Raw genomic sequence first — 23771 nt, 5'->3', positions numbered from 1 at the left:
TTATTATCATAAAACACGTGTTTTTCCATTGGTCAAATTAGGTTTGTTCCAGTTAATCACTATAAGCTTCCCCAAAACAACGATTGTCAAATAATAGCTGAGCAAATGATCTTACATGAGGTCCCAGTCTGAAAGATAGGCCTATTATCCAAAGACTTAAGGGGGTTGTTTTGTGTTTAAAGCTTTTTAAAAATGTGAGGAATGGATTAAACCGTGTGTCTGTCTGCTCTAAAGTGAGCTGCTAATGTTAGCATGTCTGGCTGTTTACGAGCTACACTAGGAATGTAGCGTTAGCCATTGCATACTTTATACTTCTACTCAGCTGTATTTCAGAGGGCAATATTGTACTTTTTAATTTTTTGGTTTCAAAGCAACAGTTACTCTGCATATTAAGATTTCAAACATTGGATCAATTTACTACACATGATGCATTTTTTTTATTGATTGATTGATTGATTACCTTAACCTGCGAGAACATTACAATGCTTACATGTTAATGGATCAGTAATATTAATCCAATAATATACAGTAACACTGAGGGGTCATAAAGTATGGTGTTGATTATTTTACTTGTGTAAAGGAACTGAATACTTCTTCCACTTCTGTTTATTTAAATAAATCACATCTGAATGGCATTATTTGTTGTAGCTCCATGTAAAAGTAAAGGGTTAAAACAAGTCACTTTCTGATTTTTTTTAAATAAAGAAAGAAAGGTTTACTGAGAGATTAAGATAAATTAGGCATAAACGAGGTGGGATGTAAATAGTTGAAGAAGTTACAATGAACAGTTTTAAACAATATGGACCGCAAACACTGGGGTAAACTCAATTTAAAAAAACACAGCTTGTGCCTTTATTTTCAGCTACTGCGTTTGATTGGTCATTATAGGTCTCGGTCATTGACACCTGTGGTAATTGGTCGTGGGTCAGGAAGAAGGCGGGAAAGAAAGAAAGACAAACACAGGAGAGAACAGAGATATGAGAGGAGACACGCAGAGCTAACAATTACAGAGTCTGGTCGAGAAAATGTTGGGAAATAGTAGCAGTAGGCAAAGACACCGACACAAACGTTTCTCTTTTAAATTTCAGTTAATTAGCCTGAACGTTACTGAGTGCTTTCACAAGCCTGAAAAAAACCTTAAATTGCTAGCAGGTAACGTTAGCCGCTAAGCTAGCGGAAATAACGGCGCTGGAGCGTGTTGGACCGTTCACGTGCTACAAGGGCGGACCGGAAGTGACTGTTAACGTGCGTTCTTAAGAGGACTTCACCTCCGCTGCCCTCTGGTCTCATCTTTAGGACCACGGAGTGTTTCTCCTGGACTGAACACGAACTGTGAGTGTGAAATCAACTTTGTTATTGTCCCACATGTACACAGCACATAGAGTGAGATGAGGCCTGTGCATTTGACTGTGTTTTTGCTCTGTTGAGGGCGGTAGTGGTAATAGTTGCCAAAGAATCCTGAGAGGATTTAAGTTGTGTGTGGTAATGTTTTATCAGCAAAGTAAGCTTTGCATATTTTTTTAAAGTTATTAACTGATAAGCTAGTTTTAATACGGCTAATTTTAAGGTTATTTGTTATTTTAAAGAAGTCTAATTTCATAAACCGTTCCCTTTCATTTAAAATACTTGTCTGGGGTTATTTAAAATGGAGTATGGTCAAATTGAATACATTTAGTCATAGGAATTTATATATATATTTAGATTTATTTCACCCTAAACAGGTAAACCTTCGTGCCAACTACCTTAGGAAAGCGAACCCTAACACCCCATCATTCCAGTCTTAGTATAGATTGTTGAGGTGCTAAGCTATATTTTCCTATCATGCTGTAATATAACACCAAATTATGCCAGCGACTGTTTTAATTATAGCCAGAAATGAGAAGCCTGCCTTTTCTGTTTTAAATAAAAGAGTCAAATGTCTAGTGGTAGCGGTGCCAATGTAAACTGCATCTGTGCAGTGTTTATGGTAGAGTGGCACATTTAATAGACTTAGCAACAGTAACTAATGGGGGCTTAGCAAGGAATCAGTTCAAATCCTGCTTGATTGAAGCAAAATTGCCAGACAGATGGTGCAGATAGAGGCCACTACATGGCCTTGAAACTGGCTTGTTTTATGCAACTTTGCATGCCACCTGCAATCGGCAATCTTCGGTGCTGAGAAATGAAGCCAACGCGCAGCTGCCAAAAACTGCAGTTCCTCAAATAGCCACTGTAGCCTGGCTCCAAAAGTCAGTCAATCCTTGTAGACCCCTCGTGGTAACATTACAGACTTTACAGCAGAAATGAACACGTTTACAGCCTGGTACAAAAAGAGAACTGCATGGGGAGATACATTTTTACATAACTCACTCGTTTAAATTATATTAAGACTTAAAGTTAGGCCTAATTAAGGGTGTGGGCGCTTTGAGTAAACAGGTGGGTGCCGTCACAGGTTGACAGCAGCTATTCGTCATCTCTGCTGCTTCACCCGGCCCGCCTCAGCTCCACCGACAATCCACCTCTTTGCCCATTTTTAGAGTTAGGTGGTTTCGTCACTGCCCAGACACGGTTACATTTGTAAATGCAATCAGGGAGTGATAGTAAAACCGTCCCGTATCTAATGTATAGCGATGCTTTTGCTTGAGACGGATGAAGAAGCACCGGTGAAAAGCAGTGTGTGATCACATGCAGATGTAAAGATATCATTCAATCTGAACACCGGAGTAGTCTGGCTCATTAAAGGCAATGGAGGTTTCCAGCAATTTATAATCTATTTGTGTTTGCTCATTGTGGGAAGGTGCCACATGATTTTGAATGAATGCAGCCAAAGGGCAGGCTTCATGTCGACTCTGATCCGTGCATGAGCCAAGGTAAACAAACACACAGCCACTCAGGAGACAGAGAGAGAGAGAGGAGCAGAGGAAAACACTGCAATGTAACAACACGTTGTCATCTGTCAAATACGGCTTTGTATCCGACAGAGCTAAATGGGGACTTGTGCCTTGGCATCAGACGCCGACGTGGGGCTGGGGGGGGTTGGGGGTATTTTACGACCTGAGGGGGCTGCACACTGTTTTGCATGCTGTTGGCTGGGTGCTACACCCCGACATGAGGCCCAAAGGCTCTTTGCGATGCCTAGAAATGTCCCGAATACGGCAAAATAAGAAAAAAAAGAGGAAATGCAAGCAAAGGGCAGATTCTCTGTAGATACAGACAGCGCCACACACTTCTTCTGGGTCATAAGTGAAGACGGAGGGATTATTTGAATACATTGTTTTTTAGAAAACTCCTGCTCCTCCTAGGTTATTAATTAATCATTTACCATATATAGTAGTTACAACATATATCCACAAGAAAGTGATAACAACTTTTCTAAAGGTTTGCGATGAAATGTGTCGCTTCTCTTACTCCGTTGTCACTGACTGATGAGGTGTGAACTCAAAATATATGTTTTTGCTGAAGTAAGAAAATTTGAGGGTATCGGCTTTATCAAACGGACGGACAGGTGTGACCTGACAAACCCCATCCAAACTTCTCAACAACAGAGGACGGTGTTAGACCACACTCTCATAGAGGATGTAATATTGTACTCTACATTAAAAACAGTACAGGTTCCAGCTGTAACACAGCTGAGGCAGATACAATTATTCAATAATTAGTCCAATGAAATATGTAAATAGGATTGTTTCTCGTGCCCCATTAGAATTGTTGAGGAATTACTAAACTGCTTGTATAAAACCCCAAAATCTTAATACTCTTCTGCTGAGGCATCATTCAGGGCCATTTCGGAGAGATTAGAGTCAAAGTGTTATTTCAGAAGTCTATCTGTCAAAGAGGTTTTCTATCACTGTGGTATCCAAATTTCCCGTTCAGTAGCCATGCTTTTTCATGTAGATGTAGATTTGGGGATTACATCTATTATGTATTCTCCGGGATTAACTTGTCAAAAAGTACATCTCAGAAATCACAAAAAGCTCATTTTTTGTGTGTGTTTTCCACGGCACAGTACCAGTAAGATGATTTCTCTCGCGTCTCCGTCTGTCTGCCCTCCTTTCTCTATCTGTGCATCCCACGCTGTGATGAAAGACACTTTTTTTGCTGTTATCTGACATTGCACTGATTTATGAACAAACCCAAACGGAGGGTGAAACTCAAAATAAAAGAGGAGGGAAAACTCCAGTGAATAACTGAAATGATCAGGCCAAGAGTACGATGCAGTATAGAAGTGAGCGAGTCTAATACTACACAGTATAATAATTACCACCCAGTGTAGATTATGGGGACGATGATGAATGCATCAAGATCCTATCAAATCATGGCAAATGCGGATTTTGTGTGAATGTGTGTTTATCGTGTGTGTGTTTTTATCCATATGTGTGTGTCACTGTCACTGTGTGTACAGATATTTATTACATAACAGATCTGCATGCATATGGGTCAGAGGCACTTGATCGGCATAATGATGGTGACAGCATGAAAACACGAAGAGGATTTAAATTAGAGGAGGGTTACTGGGACAGACATGGAGGGGGGTGATAGTGTTGTTGTGTGGTCTTTGCTGAGCTGCGTGTACGATTGTGCAAGTGTTTGGAGATTTGTCAGAGCTGATTGTCGTAAGATTAAATGTGTTAAACAATGACGCTGAGGTGATAAAATGATAAGATTACTGTTTCAAGAGTGTGAAATTAAGTAAAAACATCTTATTTTTGTCATTCAAGGTCCTTAATTATGTTTGCCAATCAATCAACCACTGTGCACCATAAATATAGTGCAGGAGGTTAACTCCTTTGATGTGATTTACTTTTTATGGTTTGATTCAATCCTGTGGAGCAGGTAGCGATTTAAATTTCTTGCTCAAGGACACTTGAGCACTCATAGGGAATCGAACCCGGCCTCTTCGGATGGATTGACTAACACTAGTTTATCCAGTGCAGCCCACACTCAACGCATGTAAATTAAGATTCTCTTTGATTTAGGGCTGGGCAATATATCGATATCATATTGATATTGTGATGAGACTAGGTGTCGTCTTAGATTTTGGATATCGTAATATGGCATTAGTGTTGTGCTTACAGTAAAGTGATGTCATTTTATGCACTCACCAGACTGCTCTAGCTGCATCACTGATGATTGTATATCAAAAGGCTCAATTGTGGACAATATTTTGTAAAAGCAGCAATAGTCAACCCCACAATATTTTCGCCATATCTATATCAAGGTATTCAATAAAAAATATTGAATTTTCTCCGTATCACCCAGCCATACTTACAGCTTTTATGTACATAAAACGTATTAGCAGTAATGTGTGTATATATATTCTCATGCAGTGCGTTAAACGTGTACTCACCGGTGATGACCAGAGTGTGTGTGACTCCCGCCTCGCTGAGCATTCGTTGGACGTGGTTGTTGTAGAGAGTGAGCGCCTGTCCTTTGCCGCTCTGCGGGTTCACCAGCAGCATCATCCGGCTCGGACGAGACAGCGCACTCATCAACACGCCTGCAGAGGACAGAGGAGACAAGGTTACTTCTCCACGACACAAAAACGTATTTTTTTTAAAACAAGGCGGGCTTATGATGTGACACTGTAGCCTGGAAGGTTTTAGTTTGTTTTTCAGGAGATTTGGAGTGACAGCACAGTGAATGGACAGACTCTCATGACTCTCTAACTACAGCCTCCTGTTCCCCTTTGCAAACCTTAATCTCAAATTTATGTATTCTCAGTCCTAGTTTTAGTTGTACTTTTGGATTAATATATTTAGATACAAGGACGCACAACTTACTAGGGCTGCAACTAATGATTATTTTAATAATGGATTAATCTGTTGATTATTTTTTCGATTAATCAATGAATCGGCGGGGAAAAGGCGAGTAAATACAAACGTGTCTTTATTCTTGCAAACTATACCAGCCCTGCTTTACTACTGTTATTAACGAGCTAACGCTAACTTGTCATGCTTGTCAAGCTGGATAACGAGTAAACAGCAGCACCAGGAGAGCTACTGGAGGGACGTTACGTTCCTCACTTCAAAACGGAACATCAGTAGGATTCTGTAGTGACTTAACCTGCTGTTGAACTCTTCCTCCTCATCAAGGACTCCAACATGTTTACGTTTTAGGTGCTGAATCATCACTGTGGTGCTTCCGTGCCATGCTATGTATTTATTTAGTGTGAAATGCTCCCACACCTTGGATGACTTAGGTCGTACTGATTTCTCTGCCTCCGCCATGTGTTTCAGAACAACGATACGGGTCTCTCCGATGGTCTTTCCTCTACCTCTGCTCTTTTTTTTTTTTTTTTTGCTCCGCTCTGCGCTCAACTCAACTTTTTTTTATACTCAAACATCTCCACAACTTATTGAGTGGTGTAATAATCGCACAACACAACGAATCAATAATGAAATTCGTTGCCAACGCTTTTAATAATCGATTTTAATCCACTTTATCGATTCGTTGTTGCAGCCCTACAACTAACAGTTGATTATTTTTGCTGCACTGCTGTGAAAGCCATACTTTCTGTATTTTTCATGCACATGCACTCTTTTAGAAAACCATATGTTCCTACAAGGACAAGAAATCAAGTTTCTCCAGGAAAAACCTGACTATGTCTATCTGATTCTTTTTTAATTCTCTTATCCCAATTACAGAAACAGGCTTTTTAGGTAAGAAACACAAGAGCCACAGCAAAGGAACATGTAGCGGCGATGAGCAGGCGGGACACATGTGAATCTGTGTACTGGGATGTTTGGAGATGAACACACACAAATTGCACCCTTCTCTCTCCTAACAGCGAGGCTCCTGTAAAGGAGAAGTCGGATGTGCACAATGATTGTTGGAGCTGAAATGCTGAATATATTCAACAAAAAGGAAGAAACCGCTGCAGAGACGGGAGGTAATGACAAACACTCACATACATATACAGTATGTCACAGAGCATATACTGTCTATTTGTATGTTCTGCTCATTTACAGTGTGTTTCCTCATTTGATAATGTGAATTAATTATACATTTCTGAGTATTTGGTCTCCCACGGCTGATTGTGTGATCACGTCAACCTTTTTAAATCTCTCCAAACTACCACATTAAGACACCAAGACCTTCATGCTGAGATTTGATAAGAAAAACTTTAGACATTTGGAGATTTATGTAAGAATTGCATTTTTTGCCGATTGGATGGCAAGCACAAAACCCCCTTATTGTCAATAAACCTGAAGCCATCCATCCTCTGAATGCCCTCGGGCTCTAGTTTCATGAGGCTGTGTACAATAGGTCATTTTATACAGTGACATCAAGTTTAAAAAAAAAATGGTCTCACTACAATGAAATGGCTACTTTGGGGACTAACATCCTCACACATGAATACTATTTGGCTCATTGGATCCACACGAGTCTCAGCTTTCCAGTCATACCCAATGTATGCGAGGTCTGTAAAGGGGAGACTCATGGGTACCCAGAGAACCCATTGTCATCCAGACAAGCTCGCATGAAATGGTTGGTACCAATGCATGGTTATCTAGTTTCATATGTTGGTACCAATGCATGGTTATCTAGTTTTATACGTACCTTCACCCTCTCTGTAAAACTAGGCCGCTACAGCCTCTAACAGACGGTAATGTCGACGGGTCTCTGAGGGTTAAATGTGGTCTATTATACTGCTAATATCTACAATATATCATTTTTTGACAGCCTCTATATCATATTTACTGTAGCCGCAGCACAGGTGCTGTTTCACTTTATTTGTGGAGCATAAACAAAGGTCAGTTACACACCGTCCAGCACACCCACGTACATAACTGATCCCACACTGCTTTCATATGGACGAGTAACAGTGGGGGGAAAAAAAAAGGGTAGCAGCCTCTTTGGTTACTTTTTAACTGCAGGGATGATGCAAAATATCTTGGGTATCCAAAAGTAGTCAGGGGGTTACACCGATCTTACACACACAGATCCCATATCTTTTTAAGAATACCATCTCAGCGCCGCATGTTGCTGAAGAAGGGAGGAACTGAAAGAAGCTGGTTTTGGCCTTTTCTTCCTCACCGCCTGTGGAGGATTAATTAAATACTGCAAGGAAAAGACTGCCTTGCTAAAATATTAGAATATTCTATATCTATGGGGAGAACTACATGGAAACACAGATATGATGGAAAGCGGGGTTGATAAAACTGTTCATATTAATCATGGATTCCAGTAAGAAAATGTCATTTTTCTCCCTTTCCTCATCTTCCTTAAAATATTTTTATGTAACTTCTGTGCTGGGAGAGAAGCCAAATGAAAAAGGAGGAGTGTGATGGGGAGCCGTCAGCCACATTAGAAACACTGCAGCTGTGGGATATCTTTACAGGTAGGTACACAGAGTCCTTTCTGTTGTAGAAACGGCCCGCTCTTCTGTCAACACACCCACAAAACAAACTGCGTCAGTGAAGCAGGCTGACAGGCAGAAACCCCACAGTGAGAGGAAAGTCACTTCGTTTTGCAGACTACTGGATTTAAAAAAAAAAAAAAAGATCTAAACATGTGAAGGGAGGCGAACCCTCCAAACAAGTCTGACAGCTGATAAATGAGTAACGATGGGCGGGAACAACTGAAGTGCAATGATGAGCACATCTAACTGGTTCCAAACCTAATCGGCAGGTTTGGTTTCACTGGATACTGCACTGTCAGTGGATTCACAGTGATCCTACTGGAACGCAGTGAAACAGGTCACAAATATGTTCACGGGTTACCACGCCTTAACAATTTTTATGTTCCCCTCTGTCCCTGGTGGGTTGACCTGAGGTAAACTCCTCAGTCTCCCAACAAGGAAGGTAGGAAGGTAAACGCTACAGATGCTTTTTAACTGCAAACAGACACTTCACATTTCTTGTGACAGGTTGATAAAGGCGCAGCCACTTTCTCTGTAGGATGAATGTTTCATCTCCAAATCATAACGACTGGACTCCTGAGGGAAAGCCACAGCGGTGCCCTCATGAATCAGCTGGCACGACAGCTGGCACTGAGGGCCCTGACCTTGCCTTGCCTGTGTGGCCCGACAGCCACATGGAGCTTGTTGGCTAAATCTAACCCCACGCCACTTCCTGTGTGCCACCCCTCCCCTTCTCAAAACATTCAAGAGGACACTATCTCTCTATTCATCTCGGTTTCCTCCTCTGATAGGAGCTCGGCTGCAGCTTCGTCATGGCTTGGAGCCAAAGTGTGACATACTGTATATCTGTATGGACGTGTTTGTTAATCTTCATTGAGAATAGGTGTTTTTTTTGACAGCAGATAATGTGTCTGGTTTGTTTGTATAGGAATGGGTGTAGTTCTGACAAATGATGACTAACATATCAGGTCAAAGCCACATCATTTTGTCCGATCTTGTGGTCTGTTTCTGGATAGTGGCGTCATCCATTTGTTAACTGAACTACAAATTATGACAAAGAGCTTTGATGGGTCCAATTACCTCCACAAAACAATCATAGGAAAAAGTGAATTACTGGATTAAGTGATAAAGTGACTGAATTGTCATCCTCACAAACAGCAGCCGAGACGAAAAAGATGAAAGACAACAACACTACAGCAACAAATATCTGCTCTGCATCTCGACTACATTCACTTCGTCTGTGATTACAGACGTCTCATCTGCTCTATTCAGGCTAAGAGCATGGGAACTGTCCCAGATCTTAATGGAATAATCGCTACCGAGGTATTCGCCACAGGAAGTGACAGCCTAAATGAAAGGGGAAAAACCCAGGAGCCGGAACAAAAACACATTTCCCGGCGAGGTTCCCTATAATAGCTATCTGGATGCATATAGAGTCTGTGAATAGACGGCTTTCTTAGCTCAGTCTGACGACTCATTCAGTACATTTAGCACAGGCGAAGGTTTAACTTTTCCTTGAGATCGCAAAGTGCATCCTCTGCACCTCAAAACAGGGCAGATATACATATTCATTGATGGAAAATGTTTGTATAATAATGTGTACATTTTTATTTATTGACGCACAGATATTTTACATGAAATGAGGGTAAAATGCAAACATGACTCAGCATGTTGCGTCGTCGTTATGTGCTGTGAATGAATAAATTCATCCACGACCTTACATGGTCATCGCTGCTTGACGACTCTGACTAATTGTGATGACCTGTGCATGCGTCAGTCAGTCGCGCTGGTGTCTTACTCAACTTCCTTCAGATCAGCTTCCCATCAGCAGGGAAGCATGACGAAACATTCACCGTCTGCAATCAAGGAATAAAGGAGCAATCTTGATTTTAAAAAAAAAAGAAAAAAAGAAGAGCTTTCATCACACTTAGCTGAGTCCACAGAACACCACTCAGCCGGCATAAATTTGCAACTCAGATGGGACCGGCCTCACTCTGTCCAGATTTAGTGTCATTGGGGAATTAAAGGGACAGAGGAGACATCGGGACACGTTCTGCTTCAAAAGTGCATTTAATTTGTCGGAAAAGACGATGCTGTTATTCCATGTTCACCTCAAATCGCTCCGACCATAATAACGAGAAGCGTTCACTTCAACATCAAGAACTACAATGTCTCTCAATTCATGAAATGAACTACAGAAGTGTCAGCAGAAACGCCGGCAACATGGCTGCAAAGTCACCATCACTGACGGTTTCACCTAACTATAATCCAGCATCGACGCTAATACAATCTGAACAGAACCTTGTTTACTTAAGGCAGCTTGAACAAACCAAGTGTCTCATCTAGACTATTTGAATGGAGTGACTACACTGACACAATCTTGGAATACCAAGTTGAGGTCCCATCCTGCAGACAGAAAGCAGCATTAGAATGTCGTCTGCTGCTTCATGTTGGCATAAGCGTCAACCAATAACAGCAGGACGTGGACATCGGATTGAAAACAAAGAAGAAAATGTTCAGGTTTTAACTGTTTTTCAGTTGGAAATTTGTGATGTATTGATATTAAAAGTATATTTCTTATTACAGACCAAGAGCATGATGACGGAGGACCCCCATCCATCGCCACCGACCCACCCACAGGTTTGTGTCCCACTCCTCTTGCGTCTCTGTCTCAGTGGTGATGTGGGCTCTAAGCCTTTTACAAACACCCATTAGGAGGGAATCCAGTTTCCACATTAAAGGATTAATGGATTAACATGTTTGACCTGCTACTGTACTTCTACCCTGCCTGCCCCCTGTAATTTGACAGATATGTCCAATCTTACTAAATGTTAGCTTTTGTCCCAGGCCAGCTGAGGGCTTTCTCATATACGTACATGTACAGTATGGCAGTCTCTATCTCATGTAGTCTGATGGATCTGGAGCACAAAAACAAAGCATTTTAGCCGCCAATCAAAGGATGAAGCCGACTCCAACTGACAGCACACAACTTAAACTGTTGGGAGATGATCTTATGTTGCGCCCGTGTCATCTTTTAGCTCTGAGCAGCTGGATCCAGCCAGCTGAATTTCTGAAAAGCTTCCTTTCTGCAGATATGAGATATTGTCATCTGATCTGTTCCCCTAAACCGAGCTTCATTCTGCAGTTAACTACATACCAACTGTAACCTCCTGATGGCAATTTAGAGAAACACAATGCCTGGGACGTGTTCATCATGATTAGAGGTTCAGTTCTGCTTCGGAGTCCTATAAAGACCCTTTATAGCACAAAGTCTAAGGCTGCAAAACTTTAGTATTTAGTCTTGTTTTTTTGTCAGTGCATTTTGATGGTATTTTCATAAGTGGACCTTTATAATTAAAAAGTTTGAGGACTCCTGATTTTTGTATATACTCAGTGTACTGTACTTAAGTACAATTTTGAGGTACTACCATTTCCTTGAGTATTTACATTTTATGCTACTTTGTACTGTGCCACTTCATTTTGGAGGAAAATATTGCACATTTTACACAACTACATATAGGTTATACATACATGTATATTATACTTATATATATATTTAACAGATGCAGATTTTACACACAAATGATCACTATATAAAAGACTCATTGTTACAGATAAAAATACATATAAATTATGATGAATTAAAAATGTCTCTGCACAATAAGCACTAAGTACATTCTGCTGATATTAATAATAATTTTGAATACAGGACCTTTCTACTGAAGTGAAGAGGCCTTGTTTACCGATGACCGGCCTCACTGCAGCAACATTTCGGTGCAGTGAGGTGAGGACTGTCTCTAAATCAAAGAGTGGAAGCTGCACACAGCAGATTTTTGCCGAGCCAGAACCACAAAGGGTGTGGAAGGAGGAGGTGGTGGCAGCGGTTAGCTTGCTGTAGCTCTATATTAGGAAAGGCAGAGAGTTTATGACATTGAGGTTTTTATTAAAATCATCCTGCACCGTCAACCCCGTCTTTATACTGTACCCCCTGAAACAGAGAGGACGTGTCATTATTGGGAGTGTTTTGGGCTGCAGGCTTGGATCAGGGAGAGGAGGTTAGGTCGCTGCATGAAAACAAACTTCCCAAAAGTCACTTGGTTACATTCCCACTAATGTAATGTTTTCTTTTCATTTTAATTAACTGGAGCTTAAATTCTTAATTAATGTCAGCTCAGTTGGCACTATGTTCGACTGTATGTTCACTTTCTGCAACTATTAACTATTATGAATAAAAACACAAGACATGAGAGCATAAGATGACATTACTGCAGACTAAATAAACAGCTAAATGCACTTAAAACGTGCCGTGTGCCAGCGTATGGAGGAAATGCATTTCCCACCATTAAAAAAACCCACAACCACATGTTCTTTTACCAGGCAAAGGCAGACTTTCTCTGAGGTAAACCAGCTGCTCTGTAGGCTGAATGGTCAATTAGTGGTTGTTGTCGGCGTATCATGAAATGACTCGAGAGGATGTTTCTGAGAATAGCAAACTGGGTGAGCACCGAATGCCCTTTACGCTCGGTGGTATAACGGTATAGTTTGAGATGTAAATATTCTGCGTCAGCGACAGGAACAAAGTTTGATGGGGTTCACGCTGCAGTGTATTATGCCTAATTTCACGGGCATACTCCATCATTTAGATTTGCTCGTGGTAAGGGAGACAGAGGGCAGGACACTGTTATTAAAAGACTCCCAGAGCCGGAGAAAGCTCCGGAGGCGCTGAATCGGAGGTCTCGACGGCACGTCAAGCTCTATCGCAGCATCTATCCAGTGAAGAGGAGTCCTCAGGGAGAGGACTGGTGTCTGACTACACACACATGCCGCTAATATTCCAGAGAAAACACACACATGGGACTGTGCTGACGTATTTATTGTAACCAAATATATCAAAAATAATTTCCTTTACTACAATAGAAGCAATGAAACATGTGGTTTCTGGTGTAAGAGAATCAGGAAGTTACATCATTCTTGTCCAGTCAAGACTGATTAATGAGGGTGTGAGCCTTGATGGGGTCAGTGTTTTCATCACAATGTCTGTGGAAGAATTTTACAACTGAAGTGGTTCAGGTTGACTTAAAGATCAGTAACTTGTCACTGAACCACAGAAGCTGAGAACATCTGCAGTATGATAAGTTGTACAGTAACCATCAAATGCCTGAGCATGTTTTCTGGATGTTTTGCTGTCAATAATTGGGCTGCAACTAACCATTACTTTCATAATCAATGTATCTGTTGATTGTCTTCTCGATTGATCAATGAAAAATGTCTATTACAGTTTCCTAGAGACCAAGGTGACGCCTCCATCAGTCCAAAATCCAAAGATAATTAGTTCACCAAGTCTAAGACATTTCTGACCCTATGTTTGGTCCACCGGGTCTACTTTTGTAATAATGCATGTAGAACCTCATCATGTTATTTACATTATTCTTTCAGTGCGGGATAACAAAGCTTCTGAGGGACTCGACCGGACCGGAGCCCTCCTTGGAAAGCTCCAACGGTGATGAAGCGGAGGCCATCTAATGTGACCAGAGATATTCTAACTACAGTAAGGTTAATTCAAGTTCTTTTCTGTCGTACACGACATCGCTTAAGAGAAGGACATTTCTGAAGAGTGACAGGCCGCCCAACTGTAACCGTTAAATATTGTAAAAGCATTCTGAAATATGATCTGATATCAAACTATTAAATGTTAAACGACTTCAGACCACGACACTGCCTTCTCCTTTCGGACTGCTTTAAAACAAACACACAAAACTATGTTTTCATCCAGAGAGGATGTTTGATTTAAAATGACCGTGGTTGATTATTCTGTAGCCCAGGAAAAATGGATGCAATGCATGCATTTAGAACGGGATGTAAAATATGTCCTTTAGGTTTAGGCAGGCCCCCTTTTTACATTCGAAAGGAATCACATGATTACACAATGTAGCATAAAGCTCTTTGTTTTGCGTGCATGTATGAAATTGTGCGTAATGGAGCATCCAAACCATCGTCCCAGCTTCAACCCTGTCTCGGCCAGAGGTAATGTATTAGTAATAGAATCGACTGGTTGAGAGAGGCCTGGATTTTGCTGCTAAAAGGAGCAACGTGTTCCTTCCTTGCTTTCAGGCAGCTACAGAATCATTTTCAAAATAATTCAAATTCATACTTGTATGAATGCTCATCATACCGCTACTGAGTTTATTTTAACATATTAGACGGCCCAGCATTTACACAACACATTGGGTGTTGTAATAAAATGTATCTGGTAATATAACGAGCGCTACACATTTAAGATGTCACTGTGTTTGACCCAGATACAGTTTCTTGAAAACTAGAAACGGTTGGACCACAGTGTCACCCAGCCTGTATCTGCTAGGTGACAGTGTTGTGTCATTACCTGATGCATTCTGGGTAAACCACACAGATAATTTGGACAGTGGCTCAAGTGGCTCACACCAGATGACAACCCAGAGCGATTGGTTTAATCGATACTAGTAACCCCTCTGCTTGCTGCCATCACCTTACTCATTACAATGACAATGCTGTCCACGGCTGCATTTAATCCATTTATTGACAACGTGGGATCAATGCTATTTAGGAGATACTTGGCAAAGCGTCTGAACTGTCAGTTGTGTGTTTGTCAGAGCAGGGAGGACATTTCTGAGGATCTAGAGTCTCACTTCTTCTGGTAAACGTTGCACAGAGCCGACAGCTAGCCGGCCGTGACATGCAGTATATTCTTCACTTCCTCCTGCTGTGAGGAAATAACTAGTCTGTAATCCACAAGGCCGAAGGCATTAAAAACAGATGCTTTCTGAACAATCATGTGAGGATGCCGGAAGTCAAGCCGACGACATTTGTACCAATATTGATGACAAGGTCAGACGGGCAGCGCTGACCTCATTTAGACTAGTGGTTTGGATGCAGAGCTCCTGAACATGATTTAGTGCGGTTCACAAGGCCGTCGGCGTAATGAGTAACTCACTGCAGACTGCTTTTCAGACGTCGCATTCCAGAGATACCAAAGACCCCTTCAGTCTGAATGAGGTTTCAAATAAATGCTACTGACCACAAAAATGCTCAGAAATATGACACTTCTGCAGGTAGCCCAGTAGACTCTATGTATGCAGCCCACATTCTCGCTCATCACATCTGGTCCTGTTCGCCTCAGTCACTTCTGGACAGACAACCCTCCTTTAAAAATATGTACCTCACAGGTTTTCGGTTGCAGTTAATGATTATTCTGATTAATCTGCCAGTTAATCAAATAACAGTGAAAAGTTGCCTGTTTTTGTCCAACCAACCAGCACAATCAGTTTAGCAGCATGTCTTCACATTTGAGGGTGTGGAACCAGCAAATGTTTGGTGATTTTACCTGAAAAATGGTTTAAAAAAAAAAAAAGATGAATCGATTGTCAAAATTGTCACAGATTAATCTCCTGTTCATTGACTAATTGAGCGTTGGCTAAATCCCTCCTCCAGACAGCGATTGTCCAATCATAGCTTAGCATCCATGACTAGGCACGGACGGTCTGAATTTCTTCTCCACATGCCAATAACAGTTTTAAATATGGTGGATAACGGTGCACATCCTCACAGTCCATATTCATACAGTATGTGCTCACTAAGCTTAGTGGACAGTCAGTTGTTTCAGCTCTAGTTTCCAATGTTCCATTTTGCATCGTTGTCAGACATAAACTAAGTTCTGGAGAACATGAAACAAAATTGCGTCTGTAAAAATTGCTCCAGATACAGCCGGTGTTTCAAAGGCTGGATAAACTGGATGGAGGCAGAGGTGTATTTCATTACTACAAAGCCGCTGAAGCCTTTGTGTTTGTGTTCTCTGTCCCAAGGTAGAACAATTGTTAGGTCACCATCTCAGGTTCGGCTCCAAACAATGCGTTTGGAAGTAAATAATGGTGTCCTTTCAGTTCCTAAAAGTCTGATATTTCCTTTTCTGACAGGCAGAGTAGAATTGCAGCATATTTTGTCTCGTTAAAAATATATTCGTGCGATTGGGGGAATGCTATCTGGGTCACAGAGTGGCAGCGATACCATGGCTGTGTGGAGGAAAAAGTTTGGGAGAGGCAGCACACAAAAAACAACAAATGCATTTCATGTTTTTTCTTCCTACAGCTGGGACAGCTCAGTGAGGAGGACAAATAACAAGATAAGTTATCTTTAGAAATCTCCAATTAGAGAATGTTTCCCAGCGGAGTAATTATACCTCTTGGCATTATGTGAACTCAGTAGCATAATACTCACTCACGTTTCTCAGGTGTCTTTTATGTTAAAATGGTTCGTTTGCAGTCTGGGGTTACTGTAATGTAACTCTCCATACCACACCAGTCCTATTGTTTTATTCATACCAGGTTAAAGGTAATGATACCCTGTGACAGAGAAGAGATACGGGACATACATGATGTAAACTCAGCAGCAGTAATGCTATGTTTTTATATCAAAAGGTTTTGTTTGAATCATGTTACTGAAATGTGACTCAGACCAGACCAGTTGTTTTATTTATCTATTTAAGGAATAGGAATTATAGCCTTCAGGTAGAGGCGATGAAGTGACAAGAACCCACTTCTGTACAGCTAATAAGCAAAGAATCCTATTAGCTGTTTAAATAGCTGTTGAGCAAACTGATGAGAGCAAAGATCATGTAAGTCTAAATGATCAAAGACATTGTAATTGACAATTTCCTAGAGTTTTTGTTTGTTTGAACAAGTTAAAGGAGAAACTGATAAAAGACAGAGGTGTGTAGTGCCGTTAACACTGTCTTTAAAAACAATGGCTGTAATAATAAGGGAGAACCATGAAGTCTCCTCACTACAGGGTTTCATTTCCCTAAAGTGACGAATGAAACAGCAGAGCTGAAAGGATTATCTATCAATCTATCATCAGATAATCAATAACTATTTGGATGATTGTCTGATCCTTTCATTTTTCCAAGCAAAGTGCCAACAATTAGGTTTTCGTTTGTTAGGATGTGCTGCTTTTCTTTGTCATGTGTGATTTATCTTCTAAATAATTAGCAGATGAATCATTAGGTACAATATAGCTCGTCATTTTGGATAATTCATTTTTTAGTTGGTAGCAAAGTCAGACTAAACACCAGCAGGATACCTATAGGGTATTTCTTCTATTAAATGGCCTTAACCACCATCATCACACATAGACCTGTAGTGTGTGGAGTCACACGGTAAACTTTTCCCTCTTGTTGCTCACGAGCACTCACCGTCTCTTCTTAGTGGCTGTAGCCGTGCAGAGCGTTCTCGGACAGCGCGAGCCCACTTCTCCGCCTCCTCCAGGTTAGCGCGCGGGTCCTGGAGCGCGGCGAGACGAAAGCAGTGCTCCGCTCTCTGCCGCGAGACCCCGGAACTCATCCAGCGTCGTCTGAGCGGGTAGAAGTGCGCCGCTAAGTACGCGGCCGGGTCCGCGTTGTCATCTTCCCGGTAAGCCCGGCAACCGACGCAGTCCTTCAAGCTGAGCACCACCTTGTTCCGCCCGACAGGTGCCGAGGTGAGCCTCTGGACGATGAGGTCCCTCTCGGTCAAGCTCACGGCACACCGGACTTTTCGGTTACCTGTGAGCGTGAATTCCCCGTACAGCGAAACCGGGCTGATGCTGTTGTTGCGGTCCGGTTCAGCTTCCCTCTGATCCATCCTGAGCGGACCGGGATAAAGCAGCGGCCGCTCTGTCACATAGCTACCCGAGGAAGTGGAGACTGTTAACCTGCGACTGACAGCCTGCTGCTCGGACCGGTGTCAAGAGAAACGGACTGTAACACACCACTTCCGGTTGTATTTCAAAATAAGACACTACAGAGTGTAGTTCTTTTACACTCTTTTACACATATGCAAATATGACAACTTTTTGGCCCACCAAAATCAAATATACTGTGGGGAAATCTTTGAAACAACATTTCATGATTTGGGAAATAAAGCAGTTACAATATATAATTAATCAAGTCACAAATTAGACATGTATAGTTTCAATAATATAAAAAGAGACATTTTTGGATACCGTGCTCCAGCCCTGATACTAAAGCAACTCCTTTTTTATCAGCTTTTCTCCCACTTACAATGCAATATGCACATTTTATGTCAGGTATTGTAATTGAGTGGCATTTGTTCCCAAACAAAGTTTCAGTTAAGTTTGCACAAACCAGTTGATGATGTAAGTCTATGAGCTAGCAGGGCCACAGAGAGTGTGTCGTTTCCATTCATAATTCTAATCAGCCTGTGATGATGTGATATTAGGTGAGTTATAATTAAGAAGGTGACATAAAAGCCATTAGTAGCCTAGTGTGACTGAATACTGTAGGTTGTAGCCACACACTGTCAACTGGACCATGAAACATTTTTTATTTTGTATTACAAGAGAATGGGATTTTAATTTTAAATGTACATTTCTAACTAGTAATTTGAAACCATCAATGGACAAATCCACTCTTTTCTTTTTAAGGTCATAACTGCCCGTTTTCTCTCGGTTGTCTCGTGGTGACTTGACTCATCTCTACCCGCTGCAGTTCAAGTTAAACTTTGCTGTTCAGTTGTTCTGCCGCTGAAAAGGGTGATCTGCTCCCCCCTAGTGGTACAATGAGGGAAATACCAGGTTACAAATTTAGTGTCAAAGTGTGAAATTAGAAGAATTTTCTACTTAATGTATGAATTACATAAACTAGTATAGTACTATACTACAAAAGTAGTAGTAGTCCATAAATCAACTTTTGTATTATTGTGTATCCTCTCTCAAATACAATAAGATATTTTGCGATAAGATAGTTTGCTGCATGTTATTATCAATGTTAGTAAACATGTAAAAAATCAGTGCTAAGTGTAAAATATATAAGATAACTGTAGACAATTGTACATAATTATTGCTATGACTGTTAGTAGTATTACAATTTTCATAATTTTTTTTAACACTTATGCATTCATCTGATTTAATCAAGACAGAAAAGATATTATGGGCATACTGTATTCTGATGCTGTAAAATGGAGCCAAAACCACATCATTTTCTGTATGTTGCATATTGCACACACATTTCAATATCCCCTCAATCTGACAAAATATACTCGGTACAGTGAGATTGAAGAAAAAAATCTATTTCAGAAATTAGAAAGTAATTTCTCGATCTTTCGATAATGGATTTTGTCTCGCATGATTGTTAAACATTAATGCAAAAATGTTATCAAAAAACCGCAGCAACAAATGTCTTCAGCTGATTAGAAAGCAGAGAGTGTAGCACTCTGTATTTAATTAGGTTTCCCACATGCATACAAATGCACTTTAATTAGTGCTAACTGGAACCAAACTGAAGTTTTGATCAGCAAAAGAAACAGTCATTAAAATGAGCATTTGATTGTCTTGGTGTCCTTAAACACATCAGTGAAAGTCTGTACACACACTTCCAGATAAGGATGACTGCAAATGGAGAAAATGGCATTGATTCATTTGTCAAATGATAATTTACAGAGATTCATGTATCTAATTATGGTTAAAAATGATTTCAGTTAAGTTTAGCTTGTAATACTTTCTATGTATCTATTATTCATGATAAACATACGTCTAATCTGCATATAGTACTGTATAACTATAGTTATTATCACTGTTATAATGCATCATAATGTATTATAAGTTACTCCAGGTTGTCATTGTTTGATTTAAGTAAAGCAAAAGTACATTTTACAATATTTTGTGTTTTTTTCACTTCACTTGAAGCAAACAGTGACTACTTAGAGTCACTTATAACTCAGTCAACTTATAATCACATTATACATTATTGTATACATTATACATTATAATGTATCAGAACTATGGGAATTACAATACACTATGTCAGTGAGTGACCAGCAATTATGAGGTATTAGATACTTGTTATATGTCATTTTACTTGTAAGATCAAGAATTAGATACTCAATATAAAATGCTTTCTTATGAAGCATTATGAATGTTTATGAGTACTTATAACTGTTATTATACAGTGCTATAAGCAGATTATAATTATGTTTATAATGCATCATAGACATGGTCGTTATAGAAAGTGATACCGCTTAGCTTAATTCCATCAGATGGGGAAGATGATAACTGTGTGGTGAGCAGCTGGATGAATGAAGAATGATTGAGAGAAACATGCATTTTTAATAAATCATAGTGTCCCCCACAGTGGTGGAAAAACTGAGTGCCTTTACTCAAGTACTGTACATGTGCTACTTTATGCTACTTCTACTTATGTTTATTTACATACTTGTACTGCGTTTATCTTTTGCAGATATTTGCAGATTCAGGGTTCAAATGAAAACCATGTGATGATGATGTTATACATTACATTATGTTGTTGTATATAAAACTACCCAACAGCATACTGCATGTAGTTCAAATTAGCTCCACTAAGTATATTTTGCTGACAATATTTCTTCATTGAATGCAGGACTTTTTTGACTATTTGTCCATTGTGGCATCGCTACTTCAAAACATGCATGTCACCATACTGTATCGTAAGAGGGTTAATAAATATATATATATATATATATATATATATATATATACACACACAGTGCTGTGAAAAAGTATTTGCCCCCTTCCTGGTTTCTTATTTTTTTTGCATATTCGTCACACTTAAATGTTTCAGATCATCAAACAAATGTTAATATTAGACAAAGATAACCAGAGTAAATACAATATGCAGTTTTTAAATGATGATTTAATTTATTAAGGGAGAAAAGCTATCCAAACCTACTTGGCCCTATGAGAAAAAGTAATTGCCCTCCCTTGATAAATCATGAATGAACTGTGATTTTTTGGAAAGCTGAGTTCAATTTCACTATCCACACCCAGGCCTGATTACTGCCAGACCTGTTGAATCAAGAAATCACTTAAATAGAACCTGTCTGACAAAGTGAAGTCAGCTAAAAGATCTCTAAAAGCAACACATCATGCCACGATGTAAAGAAATTCAAGAACAGATGAGAAACAAAGTAACTGACATGAATCAGTCTGGAAAGACCCCAGAACAACATCTAAAGAACTGCAGGCCTCACTCGCCTCAGTTAAGATCAGTGTTCATGACTCAACAATAAGAAAGAGACTGGGCACAAATAGCACCCATGGGAGAGTTCCAAGGCGAAAGCCACTGCTGACCAAAAAACACAAAGGCTCATCTCACATTTGCCAAAAAACATCTTGATGATCCCCGAGACTTTTGGGCAAATATTCTGTGGACTGACGAGACAAAAGTTGAACTTTTTGGAAGGTGTGCGTCCCGTTACATCTGGCGTAAAACTGATACAGCGTTTCATAAAAACAACATCATACCAACAGTCACACATGGTGGTAGTGTGATGGTCTGGGGCTGCTTTGCAGGACATGGTTCCATAATTTATGGAACCATGAATTCTGCTCTCTACCAGAACATCCTGAAAGAGAATGTCGAGCCATCAGTTCGTGACCTCAAGCTCAAGCACACTTTGGTTATGCAGCAGGACAATGATCCGAAACACACCAGCAAGTCCACCTCTGAATGGCTCAAGAAAAACAAAATGAAGGTTTTGGAGTGGCCTAGTCAAAGTCTGGACTTAAATCTGATTGAGATGCTGTGGCGTGAGCTTAAACAAGCCGTTTCTGATCGAAAACCATCCAATGTGGCTGAATTAAAACAATTCTGCAAATAACAGTGGGCCAAAATTCTTCCACAGCGATGTGAAAGACTCATTGCCAGTTATCGCAAACGCTGGATTGCAATTGTTGCCGCCAAGGGTGACAAAACCAGTTATCAGGTTTAGGGGGCAATTACTTTTTCACATAGGGCCAAGTAGGTTTGGATAGCTTTTCTCCCTTAATAAATTAAATCATCATTTAAAAACTGCATTTTGTCTTTACTCGGGTTGTCTTTGTCTAATATTAAAATTTGTTTGATGATCTGAAACATTTAAGTGTGACAAATATGCAAAAAAATAAGAAACCAGGAAGGGGGCAAATACTTTTTCACAGCACTGTACATGTTATGCATGTATATGTTGTGCATTCTATCATCACATTTAGGAGAAAAACAATCCTGATGGCCTAAATAAATGAACTTTGTATACACTTTTTGAATGTTTGTTTCAGTAGCAATTATCATTTTTATCTTTCATGTACAAATCATGAATTGATGTACATGTATATACTGAATTACATTTTGGATTGATACTATGATGTCCATGAGGAAGATGTTATGTAGCACCACAGTGATTATGTTGTATATTCTAGTGATTCTGATGATGATATACAATAATAAAGTAGTCAAAACCCTGCAGGAGGCTATTATTAGGATTATATTATGATATCAGTCACAGCCTCCGCCCACCAGAAAATATATTAGTTTGAATGTAGTCGGCATTCAGCTCAACTCCATAATGGAGCAGTTACTTTGGTCCAACCACAGATGGCGGTGTTGGATTAGGCAGCTGGTAGTCACCATCCCACAATGCATTTGGTTTTGAAAGCCAATCTCAATACAGTAAAAACTATACTGCAGACTGAGCTACACTGTACTAATGAAAATGTATTTCATGGTATTTGTACAAAGTAGAAGTGCAAAGTAAAGTATGTTTTATGGCTCTTTACTTTGTTACCTCTATTTTGTGAGACATCATTTCAGTGGTAAATACTGCACTTGTTACCCCAACATGGGGTGCTTTACAAATGTGATATAAAGTGCAGCATAATATAAACAAATATGTTTGATTGAAAGAGGGATTTACCAGCTCATGAAATCAGAGCGTCATTTATGGTTTGTTTACATAGTATACACAACATAAAAACCAGCTGTAGAGAACCCCACCCCTCTGCTGCCACACACACACACACACACACACACACACACACACACACACACACACACACACAACCCAAAGCGAGAAAAACAAGCAGGTACAAAGGAGAAACAGGTGATCACTGAAGATTTATGCTGTGGCTTTAGATAATCAGTAAGAAACCGTCAGATCTTGTTAAACTGTGAAAGTCTGTCCCTGAGCAGCTCTGTCAAGATGTAGGGTATTAATCAGCCACCGTTTGACTGTAAGGAACAATACATGTTTTTGCTGTATTGAAACCGTTATTGGGTCTTAACTTTACATTATGTGTTACTATGGAAATCCTCCTCTAAGTAAAGGATTTGATTCCTTTTCCTGAACTGTTAGAGTGGCACTGCAGCCATACCTTCATGTTTTCAGCACCACTATAAAATCCATTACTGGCAACGCACTTCATCTTCATCGCTGCATCAGTGATGTGTCTGAGGAGTATATTGCTTTGAGAAAATATAATTAAGAAGTTGTCTGACTTCTCTTTGGTCAAATCAAAGTCATTCTTGCGTTCCTGTTCTGCCTGCAGGGCACCGATCCACAGAGAGGAGGAAGCGGGAGAAGAAGCAGCAGTAGTGGGAGGAGGAGGAGGAGGA

At 40.2% G+C, this 23771-nt stretch overlaps 1 protein-coding gene and 1 long non-coding RNA gene across 3 annotated transcripts in view; one reads left to right on the top strand and one right to left on the bottom strand.

Moving 5' to 3' along the window:
• Positions 1 to 18053, bottom strand: part of LOC137885449 (sphingosine kinase 1-like) — a 32688-nt gene extending 14635 nt beyond the window's left edge. The window contains exons 1-2 of the mRNA XM_068727736.1: positions 17565 to 18053; positions 5327 to 5476 (exon numbers count right to left, since the gene is read on the bottom strand). Coding sequence (XP_068583837.1) covers positions 5327 to 5476; positions 17565 to 17991 — 577 coding nt within the window. The 5' untranslated portion in view covers positions 17992 to 18053. The remainder of the gene's footprint in view (positions 1 to 5326; positions 5477 to 17564) is intronic.
• Positions 971 to 13946, top strand: LOC137885450 (uncharacterized). 2 transcript variants are annotated; one of them, XR_011104803.1, is made up of 5 exons: positions 971 to 1332; positions 6767 to 6868; positions 8244 to 8320; positions 10928 to 10981; positions 13778 to 13946. It is a non-coding gene; the product is annotated as an uncharacterized lncRNA (long non-coding RNA). The 2 variants fall into 2 exon arrangements; XR_011104804.1 differs by lacking the exon at positions 971 to 1332 and adding an exon at positions 5408 to 5499.
• Positions 18054 to 23771: the final 5718 nt, after the last annotated feature.

This window comes from Cebidichthys violaceus, unplaced genomic scaffold, assembly GCF_023349555.1.
Source record: "Cebidichthys violaceus isolate CVI_PGR_0920_01 unplaced genomic scaffold, fCebVio1.0.p SCAF_4, whole genome shotgun sequence".
Lineage (NCBI taxonomy): Eukaryota > Metazoa > Chordata > Actinopteri > Perciformes > Stichaeidae > Cebidichthys > Cebidichthys violaceus.
Note: the sequence above shows the minus strand (reverse complement) of the source record. Positions and strands in the feature narration are given on the sequence as shown.